At 38.7% G+C, this 16451-nt stretch overlaps 1 protein-coding gene across 2 annotated transcripts in view; it reads left to right on the forward strand.

Moving 5' to 3' along the window:
* The window catches only part of LOC133614577 (mitochondrial intermediate peptidase-like), a 38881-nt gene that overhangs the window by 21886 nt on the left and 544 nt on the right, over positions 1-16451 (forward strand). For both annotated transcript variants that reach the window (XM_061972653.1, XM_061972652.1), the window contains exons 17-18: positions 4182-4303; positions 4373-4446. In XM_061972653.1, coding sequence (XP_061828637.1) covers positions 4182-4303; positions 4373-4446 — 196 coding nt within the window. The remainder of the gene's footprint in view (positions 1-4181; positions 4304-4372; positions 4447-16451) is intronic.

Here is a 16451-nt window from a genome sequence, read left to right on the forward strand (position 1 = left end):
ATTTTCTCTCAGCAGCAGGTGATAGCTTGCGCTTTCTTCCTGATCGTGGCAATGATAAAACTGTGCCATACACTTTATACTTACGAACAATTGTCTGCACAGTTGCTCTTGGGACCTTAAGCTGCTTTGAAATGGCTCCAAGTGACTTTCCTGACTTGTTCAAGTCAATGATTCGTTTTTTCAGATCTGTGGTGAGTTCCTTTGACTTTCCCATTGTCGCGTTTGTAACCGGGTCTAATGACTGCATCACATGAACCCTATTTAAATGGGCTCAGAGAAGTCAACAGGTGTCGTCAATCATAATCACTCACATGAAGTTAAGAGGTCATGCCATGAAGCTAATTTGATTTGATTGTAACTTTTCCACATCACCAAAATTGATAATGTATGTTATTGTATGTATACTTTTGACCCAGGTAAATTTGGTCAGATTTTCAGTAGACTCATAAAAAATTCATAAAAGAACCAAACTTCATGAATGTTTTTGTGACCAACAAGTATGTGCTCCAATCACTCTATCACAAAAAAATAAGTGTTGTAGAAATTATTGGAAACTCAAACAGCCATGACATTATGTCTTTCACAAGTGTATGTAAACTTTTGACCACGACTGTATATATACTGTACATATCCACTCCTCCACCTTTTCGAGGATGATCACATCTGAAATCCTTATATCCATTTATAGCAATGTCCTTGTCAGAGACTGCTTTACCTAGTTATGTTTCTGATAAGATAAGGATGTCTGCATTGGTTGTTTGAATCCAGATTTTGCCTCAATGTAATATTGGCTGTTGACTCCTAATATTTGAATGAATTAAACCGAGACTTGACCTAGCTCTAAATTCATCAGGAGTACTGATGCTGTATAAAGCTGGACCTGGATTTGGTTGCACGTTGCCTGATAGCAGAAGTAAGAGCATTATAAATTTTTTCCGTTTCATATTGCAAGGTAACCCGATGAAAACATTATTTGGCTTCAAAATGTCAAAATGTGTGATTTCAGAAGGAGTAAAGCATCTATTTAACACAGAAATACACCATGAATGAAGCTGATTAGAATGATTAAGCACTGACCCACATGAGGACGTCAATAACCTTTGTGTAAATTATGTCGTTTCAAAGGACCAGGTGATTGCTATTGTATTCAGTAGAGTTAAAAAATAAATAAATAAAGAGTTAAAGGTTGGTGGAGCATCTGGTCAGGTACCCCACCACAATTGTGGAAAACAAGTCCGGGAAAAAGCATGAATATTGAATTGAGAGATTGTGTTTAAATCATTGTTAAATTGTTTTACTAGCTACCCAGGTCAAATTATTCAAAATTCAGATGTCCAGGCTACAGCAGTTTGAATAATAATAATAATAATACCTGGGATTTATATAGCGCTTTTCTAAGTACCCAAAGTCGCTTTACATGTAGAACCCATCATTCATTCACACCTGGTGGTGGTAAGCTACTTTCATAGCCACAGCTGCCCTGGGGTAGACTGACGGAAGCGTGGCTGCAATTTGCGCCAACGGCCCCTCCGACCACCACCTATCAATCATCATTCAATTCACCGGTGCCACTCTGATGATTGATAGGTGGTGGTCGGAGGGGCCGTTGGCGCAAATTGCAGCCACGCTTCCGTCAGTCTACCCTGATGAAGGCTAAGCTAAGGCTAGCAGAGGCCCAACCTTTGCCAGGTTGAGGCTAGGATAGATCCAGGCTGTGGCAGGTGGAAGGCCAAGCTGGGGCTAGGATAGATCCAGGCTGTGACAGGTGGAAGGCCAATACAAAGCTAGCAGACTCAGACTGTAGGCAATGGAAATCCAGACTGAAGCTAGGAGAAATCCAGGCTGTGGCAGGTAGAAGGCCATGATGAAGCTAGCAGATCCAGTCTGTAGGCAGTGAAAGGCAAAGCTGGGGCTCGGATAGATCCGTGAAAGGCCAAAATTTCTGCTAGCAAACATCCAGGCTGCAGCAGGTCAAAGGCCACCAGATTTCCAAGTCCAACAAAAGCAGTCAGAAAAGCCACTTTTTGGAAGTAAACCTTCTTTCATCAATTGTTAAGCTTAAAAATATTAAAATTGACTTAAACGGGCTAAAAAAGAGACTAAAACAGATACAAATTCAGAGCACATTGACAAGCAGACAAAGAACAGTGCTGCTATAAAGTCAGTATTAACTGGAGTTGGTAACTGCCTGGTATAGTTCGCATGATATTTAGCTACGATACCAACGACGTATTGTGATACAGCGATATGCGTTAACCACTATTAGTCATAAGAAATTCGAAAGGTCAATGTTTTGATGTTGTACTTCCTTGATATCAATATTTACAGCTTGAGTATTCATACTAAAAGAAAATGATGTAATAGGCAATGTACTAATGTAAAAAGATGTGGACGTTTGTTTGTTTTTTGCCACTGCCTCTAATACAAAGTTTCCACTGGATGCAAATAGTGTTACTTCACAGAAAGTCAAACCAGATTTTTGGACCCTCCAATAACACACCTGACCTTACACTTACGTCTCGTTGACACTTAAATCCACCCATCCTTGTAGAAACACCGCTCGGGAATGGCATACTCAGCCAAGTAAACACTAGAGTGGCTCATAGGTTACGGAGAGCTGCGTATTCTAAACATTCTAATATGCACGTGTGTAGTTTAGAGTTCCTCGCTGTGTGAAGAGAGGGAGGATCAGCTGTGAGTAACACGGACCACATGGTCAACTTGTTTTTTTTCCTATCTCTCTTATCTGTATATACTGTAGATGCAATCATTTTCATGTACAAGCTTGGTACAAGTGTTTCCTATTTTGTGAACGAAGCATCTTTGACTAAAACTACTGTAGGACTGTAAATCATTATGATGGGCGGGGAGGGGGTTCTGTAGCCTTTTAATGTTTTTTTTGTGTTTTTTTTTTTAACTATGGCAGCTTTTATCTTTTCAAACTGACTGAATTCCCCAGTAGTTCCCATTAGTGGAGATCATAAGAGGGCTTGTCTTCACAGTTGTGGAGAAAGAACCCTCAGGCAACAACCGAAAAGAGGAGCGCCCTTTTACTATTTTGGAATTTCCTCGTTTTGTCCTTTTGAAACAGGAGCTCCCAGCTTGTGTTTTTAAGTTTTTGTCTGTGTTATTGGAGGAAAGTGAACAATAAAATGACGCCAATAAGGACTTGACTTTTATGTCTTTTCAGTGGTTTTGTCATACGCCAAATAAATGCATTGCATGTCAATAAAATCACTTGTTGCTTTAGTGGAGGGCTATTCAACGACATAATGAGGAGGCCGCAGTTTCAAGAGCCTAGGGTCTCAGGGGCCGTAGATCAAAATGTGGATGTTTCTTTAGAAAGTGCCTTTGCAGGTTATATTACTTTGAGACTATGTTTACTTATTTACAAAGAACACATCAGCATTCACACTGCACTGTCATTACCCTGTTCTCGCTACTTGTTTCCAGTGTGTGCAGTTAGATATTTAACAGCATGAAGATACAGAAGCTAAGTTTTGTTGATGATTGATGTTCCTTCTTTTGAATTATTTTTCTTCCTCAGTTTTATTTTTTCTATACGTCTTCCTTTATTTAGGTTTGTAAGACTGAAAATATAAACATTGCAAAAGTATAACGTCCATTGTGTATTTTACATAATGTCCATTGTGTATGTTAGATAAACAAAATAGAAGGTTTAGTGTTAATACACACAGGAAACATTGCGCAACTGTGGCTCAACACAATTAAACCTAACGTGTAGCTTTATTGCCCTCCACTGGTCAAATTCAGTGCTACATTTATTTAACTAGTTTTGATAGCCAAAGTTAAACAGCCAAAAACAACACGATCACAAATACAAAAGATATCAGAAAGTCAGCTATTTCAATACATTCATACTTTGTTGTCAAGTCGCTGTTAAAAGTCACATTTTTGCGATTTATTTAGATATTTTCATGGTCAATCGTGCCATCTTTTTCTACTCACCCCACTGCTGCTTCATTGGGACACATGCTTTGCTGTTTCCACCTGCTGGGTGGCGGGAGTACTGCATACATGAGCAACCCTATTTTGAAAGGTTTCATCAAGCCTATTTGGGTGTTTTTCAGCGGGCCAATTTAAAGCTTTGGTGGGCCAATTGTGGCCCGCAGGCTGCCAGTTGAATATGGCTGCTTTAGTGGAATGTTTGTTGTGCACAGGCCTGGCAGCTGAGATTCAGCCATCTGATCGGTTATGGGGCCAAGTATTATTCATATCTTATGTCTCGAGCTGTGGCTTCTATGGTGTGGAAGCAGTGCTTCCTTCAAGATCCTTTAAACAGGTGAGACAACAGGTTTTGCAGACATGTTGGTGAAGGCTGAGGACTTATTTCCTCTTTGTTTATTTTCAGGGACATGGGTGAGCGTTACCGTCGAGAGATGCTGGCCCACGGAGGAGCCAAGGAGCCCATGCTTATGGTGGAAGGTACTTTACACTCCCATTCTGCATTATAGCCAAAGTGTGTGTGTCATGACTCATGAAAGTCTACAATCCATAAACAACAGTTACATTTTTCAAGCAAAAAATATAACAAGAAATCACTGGCTAGCTTGTGTTACCATTAGTAGTTAGCGTACTGTCGTGGTTAAGTCATTACTTGCTGAAAGACGTAAGATGGCGGGGTATAATGCTAAATTACATTGGAAAGTTAGCGCCCTCGAGGCATCAGCGTAAAGCACAGGTGCCAAACCCAAGGCTCGGGAGCCGCTTTTGGCCCGCCACGTTATTTTATATGGCCCACGAAAGCCTGGTAATAATACAGTCGATAGAGTACTTTCTTTTCTCATGAAATGTATTCGTTCTTTTCGTTTTGACAGAAAAAATTAGGGCTGTCAAAAGTAACAAGTTAACTCATGCGTTTAATCACAAGAAATACTGCAGCATTCGTGTCAAAATATTGGGGTCTTCTCTTTCAATTATGCAAGCAAGTAATAACCTGTGATTAATCATGATTAATTTGATTCGAAAATATTATCATTTGACAGCACTACAAAAATATATATACATCATGCAATTGTTAATTAATGTAATCTAATAATGCAACAAATATTATACTATCATATATTCCAAATGGGTTTTTTAAATTTATATTTTAACATCTGCTTGTCTCATGATTTCAAAGCAAGTTATCCATCAAATTGTACTGTATTATTTTTAAGGTGAAAAACCCGCAGCCCACTCGCAAGGCCTGACCGTTTTTCCATTTACAGTAATGGGTAGGGGGGTGTACATTTTACAGGAAAATTCAAGCAATTGTGTTGGCCCTGTGATGAGGTGGCGACTTGTCCAGGGTGTACCCCGACTTCCGCCCAAATGCAACTGAGATAGGCTCCAGCACCCCCCGTGACCCCGAAAGGGACAAGCGGTAGAAAATGGATCGATGGATGAACGGACAGTTTTTTTACCTTAAAATCTACAGATTTTTTTACCGTACGTAGAAAAAAAACTAAATGTATTAGCAATTGTGTAATATCATGAGGCGGATCCTGACACATTAATATTCATATACAGCCACAGGTACAAAAGGCCCTCTGAGGGCAGCCATGACTGCGATGTGGTCCTCAATGAAAACAACACATGACGTAAAGGCTGCAAACAGCCCCACACATCTTAGTGCCATTTGTCCCAAAGAGCCGTACGGCTGTCAGTCTGGTTTGTTAATTAAAGCATTTGTTTGAGATATCTGAAATGTAGGGGTGTGTCGTCGTTGGCCTGTTTTTATTTCTTTTTAAACCTTTATTTAAAGTCCCATTGAGCGATCTCTCCTCTGTATTTAGCCGGTTAACACACCCTACACAATTTACCCACTTCCAAATGATGATGATGAGTAAATGTAAATTATGCTGAGTCAGCGCTGTCTGTGAGAACTAGTGCTTAGTTAAGTTATTTCACTTAGTGCTTTTGTAGAGGAAAAGCCAAATGCAAGGGTTTTGGGTGTGTGAGAACTTGGCAGCTTAGCATTTGTTTAATTGTTGCTCATTTTCTTTCAATGAAAAACAAAACAACTGTTGAGACCATGTCTTTTTAATCTTAAATACACATACTGTAGTTATGTGTGTAATGTGTCTTTAAGAGCAAATCGTTAAAGAAGAGGGGAGTAAAGGACATTGAAATCTCAGAATCATACAAAATAAGACCACAAAATGAGACCTTTAACTTATCATACAGAGCGCAAACAAAAGTCAGTCAAATACAATTTAGTATCACAGGCAGATATACCACAGCCTTGATTAGATAACACATATTGTAACAAGTATGTTTTGATTAGGGGTGTTTTGATCAGGTTTTACAGTATGTGGCAGATTCCGATACTGATCATCCATGACTGAGATCAGCTGATACAATACCAATACTGATCACATCTATTAACTGTATATTTTTCAATGTATTATGAGTGCTATTGACAGTTAACAATATCGGCACAATATTTAAACTAGTTTCTTATTCTCTTTTATTACATACAATTGTTAGAGCAAAACAAAGTCTATAACTGAACAAAATCACAAACTACTATCTACTAAAATTGTTTGTTCTAAAGGTACCTTTTTTTATTGTGCAAAAATTATTCCCGGGCGCGGCCACTGCTGCTGCCCACTGCTCCCCTCACCTCCCAGGAGGTGATCAAGGGTGATGGGTCAAATGCAGAGAATAATTTCGTCACACCTAGTGTGTGTGTGACAATCATTGGTACTTTAACTTTTTAACTTTAATATTCAAATAATATAGTGTAGCGCCACTGATGGCTAGCTGGCAACTAGTGCGCTAATTGCTAGCTGACAACTGGTGCGCTAATGGCAAGCTTGCATCTTTCGCCGTTAATCATTAACTGGAAACTGCCACGCTAATCACTAGCTGGCAAATGGCACTGTAATTGCTTGTAGGCAACTAGAGTATTATTCTCTAGCTATCTTAAATGCAAACATAAATACAACAATATAATTATTTATTCATGTTTTTATGTTAAAACCGCAAGGTACAGTAAATAGGGTGTCCATGTCTATTTGTAAACTACAGAACAGTGTGCTGGATCATTGTTGATGTATATTTAATATATATATATATATATATTTCCACAGTTGGTATGGAAAGTATTTAGACCCCTTTAAAGTTTATAGATACAGTATATATATATACTTTTTATTTATATATATACATATATATATATATATATATATATATATATATATATATATATGATAATTTTAAAGTCTAATCAAAGTATTTAGACCCCTTTAAAGTTTATATATACAGCATATATATATATATATATATATATATATATATATATATACATGTATATATATATATATATATATATATATATATATATATATATATACATGTATATATATATATATATATATATATATATATATATACATGTATACATATATATGTATGTATATATATATATATATATATATATATATATATATATATATATATATATATATATATATATATATGTATGTATATATGTATGTATATATATATATATATATATATGTATGTATATATGTATATATATATATATATATATATATATATATATATATATATATATATATGTATGTGTATATATATATATATATAATTATGTGAGGGTATTTACATCCAAATCAGGTGAACGGTGTAGGAATTACAACACATTTTATATGTGCCTTCCACTTTTTAAGGGACCAAAAGTAATTGGACAATTGGGTACTCAGCTGTTCCATGGCTAGGTGTGTGTTATTCCCTTGTTTTTTTCCATTTATTTCATTTACAAAGAGCAGATAAAAGGCCTAGATGTCATTTCAAGTGTGTTATATTCATTTGGAATCTGGGGAGGTCATCTCCCAATATGAAGTCCAAAGAGCTGTCACTATCAGTGAAGCAAGCCATCATTAGGCTGAAAAATCAAAACAAAGCCTTCAGAGAGATAGAAAAAACATGAGGTGTGGCCAAATCAACTGTTTGGTACATTATTAAAAAGAGAGAACGCACTGCTGAGCTCAGCAACACCAAAAGACATGGAAGACCACGGAAAACAAGTGTGGTGGATGACAGACAAATCCTTTCCCTTGTCAAGAAAAACCCCTTCACAACAGTTGGCCAGATCAAGAAAACTCTCCAGGAGGTAGGTGGATCTGTGTCCAAGTCAATAATTAAAAAAAGACTTCACCAGAGAAAATACAGAGGTTTCATCACAAGGTGTAAACCATTGGTGAGCCTCAAAAACAGGAAGGCCAGATTACAGTTTGGCAAGAAACATGTAAAAGAGCCTGTGCAGTTCTGGAACAACATCTGATGGACACATGAGACAAAGATCAACTTGTACCAGAATGATGGAAAGAGAAGAGCATGAAGAAGGGAAGGAACTGCTCAAGAGCCAAGGCATACTACCTCATCAATGAAGCATGGTGGTGGTAGTGTAATGGCGTGGGTATGCATGGCTGCCAGTTGAACTGGATCTCTTATATTTATTGATGATGTGACATGTGACAAAAGCAGCAGAATGAATTCTGAAGTGTTTGGGGCAATATTATCTGCTCATATTCAGCCAAATGCTTCAAAACTCATTGGACGGTGCTTCACAATGCAGATGGACAATGACCCGAAGCATACTGCAAAAGCAACAAAAGAGTTTTTTAAGGCAAAGAAGTGGAATGTTCTGCAATGGCCAAGTCAATCACCAGACTTGAATCCGATTGAGCATGAATTTCACTTTCTGAAGATAAAACTGAAGGGAAAATGCCCAAAGAACTAGCAGGAAGTGAGGACAGCTGCAGCAGAGGCCGGGCAGAGCATCACCAGGGACGAAACCCAGCGCCTGGTGATGTCTATGGGTTCCACACTTCAGGCTGTCATTGACTGCAAATGATTTGCAACAAAGTATTAAAAAGTGACAATTTGAATTATGGTTATGTTAGTTTGTCCAATTACTTTTGGTCCCTTAAAAGGTGGAAGTTAAATATAAAATGTGTTGTAATTCCTACACCGTTCAACTGATTTGGATGTAAATACCCTCAAATTAAAGCTCAAAGTCTGCACTTAAAGCACATCTTGATTGTTTCATTTCAAATCCATTGTGGTGTTGTACAGAGCTGGAATACTGAAAATTGTGTCAATGTCCAAATATTTATGGACCTAACTGTATATATATGTGTATATATATACCGTGTATGTATATGTATGTATATATATATAATTATATATATATATACAGGACTGTCTCAGAAAATTAGAATATTGTGATAAAGTTCTTTATTTTCTGTAATGCAATTTAAAAAAAAAAAAAGAAAAAAAGAAAAAAAAATGTCATACACTCTGGATTCATTACACATCAACTGAAATATTGCAAGCCTTTTATTATTTTAATATTGCTGATTATGGCATACAGTTTAAGAAAACTAAAAAATCCTATCTCAAAAAATTAGAATATTTCCTCAGACCAAGTAAAAAAAAAAAGATTTATAACAGCAAAACAAAATCAATTAATGCACTCAGTATCCTTTTGCACGGATTACTGCATCAATGCGGCGTGGAATAGAGGCAATCAGCCTGTGGCATTGCTGAGGTGTTATGGATGCCCAGGATGCTTCAATAGCGGCCTTTAGCTCATTTGCATTATTGGGTCTGGTGTCTCTAATCAGCAATATTAAAATAATACAAGGCTTGCAATATTTCAGTTGATGTGTAATGAATCCAGAATGTATGACATTTTAGTTTTTTTAATTGCATTACAGAAAATAAAGAACTTTATCACAATATTCTAATTTTCTGAGACAGTCCTGTATATATATATATATATATATGATAATTTAAAAGTATAATCAACCAAAATTTCCACGACCCCCCTGCAGCACTTCTGCGGAACACTCAGGGGAAGTTGTTGAAGACCTCTGCGCTAGCCTTTTATCAATCCACTTGTGAATTGCTTACTTTCTGCTCTTACATGCTTTTTTCTGTATTTTCTAAAGTTTACTAAGCTCTTTTTCCCTTTGTTGTTTCCAGATAGCTTGGCAGTTAGATTCGCTATTAGCATGCATGCTCCTGGCTTTCTTTCGGTGTGTACGGTAACATGTTTAGCCTCGTCCTAATACTTGATAAAGATACTTGACAATGATACTTAAGATATTAATGTATGCAGTTTATGTTCTATAATGGAGCTGATTATTATTAACTTAGGAAAGCAGCTCCACCCTGTGTATGGAGATATACAATTAGCTGCTAGCTTTTCAGTCGGCAAACTGAAAATAAACACAATATTGGCCAGAGGGGACTGGCGTTTGCATTTGTGGCATGAATCAGCAATGACAATCATGTATTTTGTAATGAAAATCGGCCGATACTGCTAGGTGGCCGATGGATCGGCACATCCCTTGTATTGATAAATTGCATTTCAGAAAAATTTGTCCGCATGAGTGGAGAATCATAGGTTTACATAACAGTGGCGTTTTGGAGCCCCAACATCCAAACTTTTCACGCCCGATGTAACTGAACCTTAACAGGCAAAAATGTCCTCCTCCTCACTGTGGCGTGTCAGGACAATACACTCCAGAAGAGGAGATGAGAAGGGAGTTGAGAACAGTAACATAAGCAGACGCTGGGGAGTAGAACTGTAAATCTCTGCCTCGGGGTCACCGCCTCCCCCCTCTTCCAACACTCTGTGCTGGAAGGAGGGTTCCAGCTACAACCAGGCCAGTCTACTCTCTCTGAATTGAAAGAAAACTTTACATCCGGTTGTTGTTGTCAGCACTGCTGCCCAATTAAGTGTTGCTGAGCTGACAATTTTTGCATTGCTTGTCAGAAGACTGGAGATGTGTTCTCAAGATTTTATCAAATCATAATGGAGGCGTCCCTTCAAGGAAATATTAATTATGTGCACTGACCAGTATCCTCATCTGAAATATTTTTTGCTGTAAATTCTGAGAGGTTCATTGAAACCATGCTGTGGGAGTGATAAAGTAACTCTTAGAAGTCAATTTGAAGGTTACAGAAAACTGGAGGAAGGATACACAATCCAGATCCACATGATCCTGTCAAAAGAAAGCGTTTGTAAATTGTAAATGGTTTATACTTGTATAGCGCTTTTCTACCTTCAAGGTACTCAAAGCGCTTTGACACTATTTCCACATTCACCTATTCTCACACTGATGGCGGGAGCTGCTATGCAAGGCCCTAACCACGACACATCAGGAGCAGAGGTGAAGTGTCTTGCTCAAGGACACAGCGGACGTGACTAGGATGGCAAACCAGGAACCCTCAGGTTGTTGGCACGGCGGCTCAACCAACCGAGCCACGCCGTCTCTAAATGGAGGTGTGTAACCTTCTCCTGCTAGTCCCTTCAGCAAGGCGGCACTAGAGACACTTTTGAAATTCAAACCTGCACACAAGCTTGGAGACAGAGTGGGAGGTGCAAGGGGGAAATAAGAAGAAAAGGGGTGATAGACCGGCAAAACTGATCTTCTACTGTGGCCACAGAGAGTGCATTCTTTGGGCTGGACGGTTCCCATAGTTTAAACCATTGAGCTGGGAAAACAATTCTCCATACTTGGACCCACATGTTCTTACCTTGGACCTAACATACTAAAAATTAATTGAAACATATCTGGGCTCTAAAAAATGTTTAGAACATACCGGTACTATTGTTTGGACCTTGATCATCCCGAACTGTAATGGCCACATTCAAAACAACTGATTCTCTGCAACATTTTACTGAAGAACTCTCCCACAGCTGTATGAGAAGGCACTGTTGAAGGTGCGTCGTCAATTAAAGAGCACCCGCTCTCCCACGTACACCCCAGGCACCATGGGAGTCACCAAGAGTCTTGCCACTTTCTCTAAGCCTCTCCTGAAATGCAGTTTGAAAAAATTATGTCGAAGGTGCAATTACAAGGCTAGCAGCTCTGATGGAGGTAGATTCTCACACCTTCGCACGTTTCACACGGTTATGAGCAGGGAGCTCAAACGGTTACTTTAAGAGCAGCCAGAAAATGTCAATGTGACACAAAGAGCTGCATTTTTGCTCCTTCTGTGTGCTTTAATACTGTTGATACATAACATAATGGTACTACATGAAAAGAACTAAGGCCCCAGCTCAAGTTACTGCATGCTGAAGTTTGCGCCCATTTCTCTTGTAAGTCTCCAAATGCCCCCAATTAAGTTTTGAAAGCGCGGGAGTACGGCCAAGCCCAGAGGACTATGTTCCAGCGTATGTTCTTAGCGTTGTTTAGAAACATTTTACTAAAACACTGGAATAAGAAGCCCTTTTTGATAGAAAGTACACACAAACAAAAAAATAATATAATAATAAATAGTTAAATATATATATGCTGTATATACACACATTGGATGTTTTTTTTGGTGTGTTTAATTCATATTTGTTTTACTTCTGTCAAAATGATTATGTTTTAAAATCAGTTTTGCATCTGCATTCATCATGAGTAATCACTAGGTTATTAAGTCCAGTCAGGGTTTAATTTGGATTGAAATTAGTCAGCGAGCACACCAACAGGAGTCTCTTTATTCTTCAGGCATTGACCTAATCACGGATCGTATAGTAACCCGTGCTGCCGTTCAAGTAGCCATTCGCGGTTAAGGTAAAGGAGCATGTGCAGTAAGAATAAATTGCATTATTAATCTGTCTATCTACATAATTAATGAGATAATTGTTTGATTAATCGCGTGTGTTAACTTATTTTAACTATCCAAATTTGTTGGTATTTGTCTTTAATTGTATTTTTTTTTGGAACATAAAGAGACTTTTAAAATGTGTTTTTATTTAGTTACTTTTCCTGAAAAGGGTACATTTTAAATGTATATTTATTTAGTTTATTGATAGCTGTTTTTCCATTTGCACCACAAGGGAAATTTTCTTTTTTTATTCCTTTTTTTTTTATTAATGCCCTGACCATTCTTAGCCATTTCCTGCCTTGTTCTTGTCAGAGGGCACGCTACTTATTGCAGAAACTGATGCCTGCCTCACTGTCATGAAGCCTTGATAGAGGTTTGGACATTATTTTGATGTTAGTTTGGAAAAAACTGTGTTTCTTCACATTGTTAAATGCAATCACATTTGCATTTTTGGAGAATAATGAAGCTCCTCCGAAAATGTCCTCCCATTATCCATTAACTCGTCCTTGGCAACATCTCAGATATTTCAAAGCAATTTCAAAAGTGATTCTTCAGTATTTCTCGTCCCCAGAGCACTCATTATGACGGGCTGAGAGCTGTTCGGCGACCACATAGGTCGTCAGTGGACATGATAGCAATCTTCCACCACCCTTTTAAATACATAAACACGCCGTCCCCTGCGTGTGCTCGTAAAACTGCTTCACTTCTCTTTTTGCCTTCCAGCCCCTCTAAACTTTCAGTGTGTTCATAGGGTTAACTGAGACAGGTTTTGCTCTGCGTATGTGGCTTTTTTAAAATTATTTTAAAGCCTCCACATTACTCAACTCATTTTAACTTTTTTTTTTTTTTTTTTACTGATTACACTCATGTTTTGTCTTCCTCCTCTACACACACACACACACACACACACACACACACACACACACACACACACACACACACACCTTCGCCCTAACAATCCAATCAGATCCTACTGAGCTTTGTTGTTGTGGCTGCTAGGTTATCTCGGCGTTCACTTTCAAACTCGCCCATGCATCTGGACAAAGAAGTCGCTCTAAGCAGCTTATCAAACTTTAATTAACTCAGTTTTGAGTGACGCTACCAGAGTAGACCTAATTACTTTGGCGTACTAGTACTTTCACTACTCTGCTCCATTGGCAAAAGCAGCAGACCAAGTATAATTTCTAGTACTTGGTTAGCCTGAGTTCCAAGCAGTAAATCAATTAAGTCAGAACATTTTAAGAAGAAATAACTTTGACATTTACCACGTTGCTCTTTACTTAGCTCCACAGTCTCTCCATTTTCTTATTGCCCTCAGTCTCCTCTTGGATAAGACACAACTCCTTATCAACAACCACAACCAACCGCTGAGCAGAACTCAACATCACATTTATTAATGCTGTGGGTTCTCATAATGGTAGTAGTTCATCTGCGATGCTTTTCATGTGGCTGCCTTGTTCCCCAGGAATCAGAGGAAGGTGCAGCCATCATGGCGTGTCACGGACCTCAACGTTGCGTATCGTCTTGTAGCCAGAGGACAGGGTGGGGCGACGGCTCTGTAAGAGGAGACCGTCCTCTCTCCCAGCCACATTTCTGCTGTGTCATACACTCATTCCCTGTGCGTGTGTCCGTGCGTGCGTGCGCGCATGCGTATAATTTAGCATGTGAACCTTTTTGCATCCCCAGTCATGCATGCTTGTGCAGACGTGTGCACGTGTGTGTATGTGTGTGTGTGTCTGTGCGCGTGTGTGACCCATGTGGGGAGAGGGGGTTGGGCGCTTCAAACGCCTATTTACATTGGCAGGTCCACAAGGGGAAAGGGAGCTACTTCAAAGCGAGTGTCCAACTGAAGTGTAAAGCGAGCAAAGGGAGTCATCCATGCACGAGCTGACTTACAAAACGACAACACACACACACAGTGCCCTCATGTTTAGACAATCGACTCTAATGATGATCATGTGTGTGTCATCACATGTTTTCCTCTTCTTTGTATTTTCCTAAAAAAGCACATTTGATAAGAATGTTTCTTTTTTTTAATAGCACTATAAGTCATCCATGGTTCAGAGAAGAACATAATTTACACCCACTAAAGCAGGGCTCTCAAACTCAATTTACACAAACTATGTCACGTTGGAAAAACTGACTTACGTTACTGGAGGACGAGCAGAGGTCTTTGAAGAAATGGAAACCTTTACTGAACAATACAGTATTAGGCATTGCAATGCAGAGCTACCTACTTTCTAATAAGATGTGGACCTGTGTGATGTGTGCAATGCTTTTTATTTATTTAAATTTTGGTAAGCTGTCTTTGATTTCTCTGTCTTTCTTGTTTCTTTTTTTTTTTTTTTTTTATGCGAAAATTAATAGATATTTTGTAAAGGAGTCATATTGTGATTATTTTTTTATACATTTAAAACAATCCTGTGTGTTCTACATAATAACTGTGCTTTGGTCAAAATTTTGCATAGATTTGGTTTTTCAGACGCTTTTCAGACTGCGCCGTTTTGTGGGCGGTCTTATTTACGTGCCAAATTCCTCCTCCAAGCCAAGCCCACTTTGACTGGCTCGCCACCCCGTCAGCCATGTTGTAGTTTTTAGCACTTCCATATGGCGTTTACTGACAGATATAAGTTAGAACAATACGCTACTTTTTATTAGAAACGGTGACGTAGGATTTTAGCATGCATGTGCATGTACGAATCAGTTCGCCCCACAAGACGTTAAAGAAAAAAGGGTAACTTAACTAAATAAAAATGGTGGACTCATGCACAACTCTTTGGGTAAACGTGGCGCAGTGGGAGAATGGCCGTGCGCGACCCGAGGGTCCCTGGTTCAATCCCCACCTAGTACCAACCTCGTCATGTCCGTTGTGTCCTGAGCAAGATACTTCACCCTTGCTCCTGATGGGTGCTGGTTAGCGCCTTGCATGGCAGCTCCCTCCATCAGTGTGTGAATGTGTGTGTGAATGGGTAAATGTGGAAGTAGTGTCAAAGCGCTTTGAGTACCTTGAAGGTAGAAAAGCGCTATACAAGTACAACCCATTTATCATTTATCATTTATAAACCTCTACCGTATTTGGAGATATCTGCTGGGATAACTGAGGCGCAATACGTCACTAAAGTCCCAATTCCAAACAGCACGTTTGGAGCAACTTTGGAAGAAGGCAAGATTGTTGTATAGATATCTCCACCATACTTCCATGGTTTGATTTAAAAAATATATGTGACTTATAGGGATCCCAAATACACAAAAACATTAATGTAAAGTTAAATGTAAAAAATGTTATGTGTTGGGACTGTTGCGTTCCCTAGGAGATGGTCAGCGACAATTCTGTTTGCTTACAGGAAGTTGCTTATTGTGTTGGCCAATGTGTTTGGTAATGTTTGTGTTTGTGCCGTTTTTGAAGTTAGTGTTTTTGATCTAGTGGGATTCAACATTCCCAAATATATTTAAATATTAGCCTCCCAGGGTGTGTGAGCTACAATTACAGTAAACTTGCAGTAGAAGTTAAATAGTGGGCCACAAGTTTGAGACCCCCGCACTAAAACAATAGTATTAAATTGAATAAGTAATAGGTCTAGTTAGAAAAAAGATTATGCCGGTTAAAATAAAGAAGACCTGTCAAAACCTAAGATTTTTAAAAATTCTTGACTGCAGGCCAGGTTCGAGTAGGACAGGGTCTAGGTTAGGACTGCACTCGCAGTCCCGCCAGTTAATGACACTAAAGCCAAAACTACCATACTCAACAGTAGGCAATTGACATGTGCATTTCATAGGGATCCTTCTGCTTATGTGTGTGTGCTGTGTTGCAG

The sequence above is a fragment of the Nerophis lumbriciformis genome, linkage group LG17 (genome assembly GCF_033978685.3).
Source record: "Nerophis lumbriciformis linkage group LG17, RoL_Nlum_v2.1, whole genome shotgun sequence".
Classification (NCBI taxonomy): Eukaryota; Metazoa; Chordata; class Actinopteri; order Syngnathiformes; family Syngnathidae; genus Nerophis; species Nerophis lumbriciformis.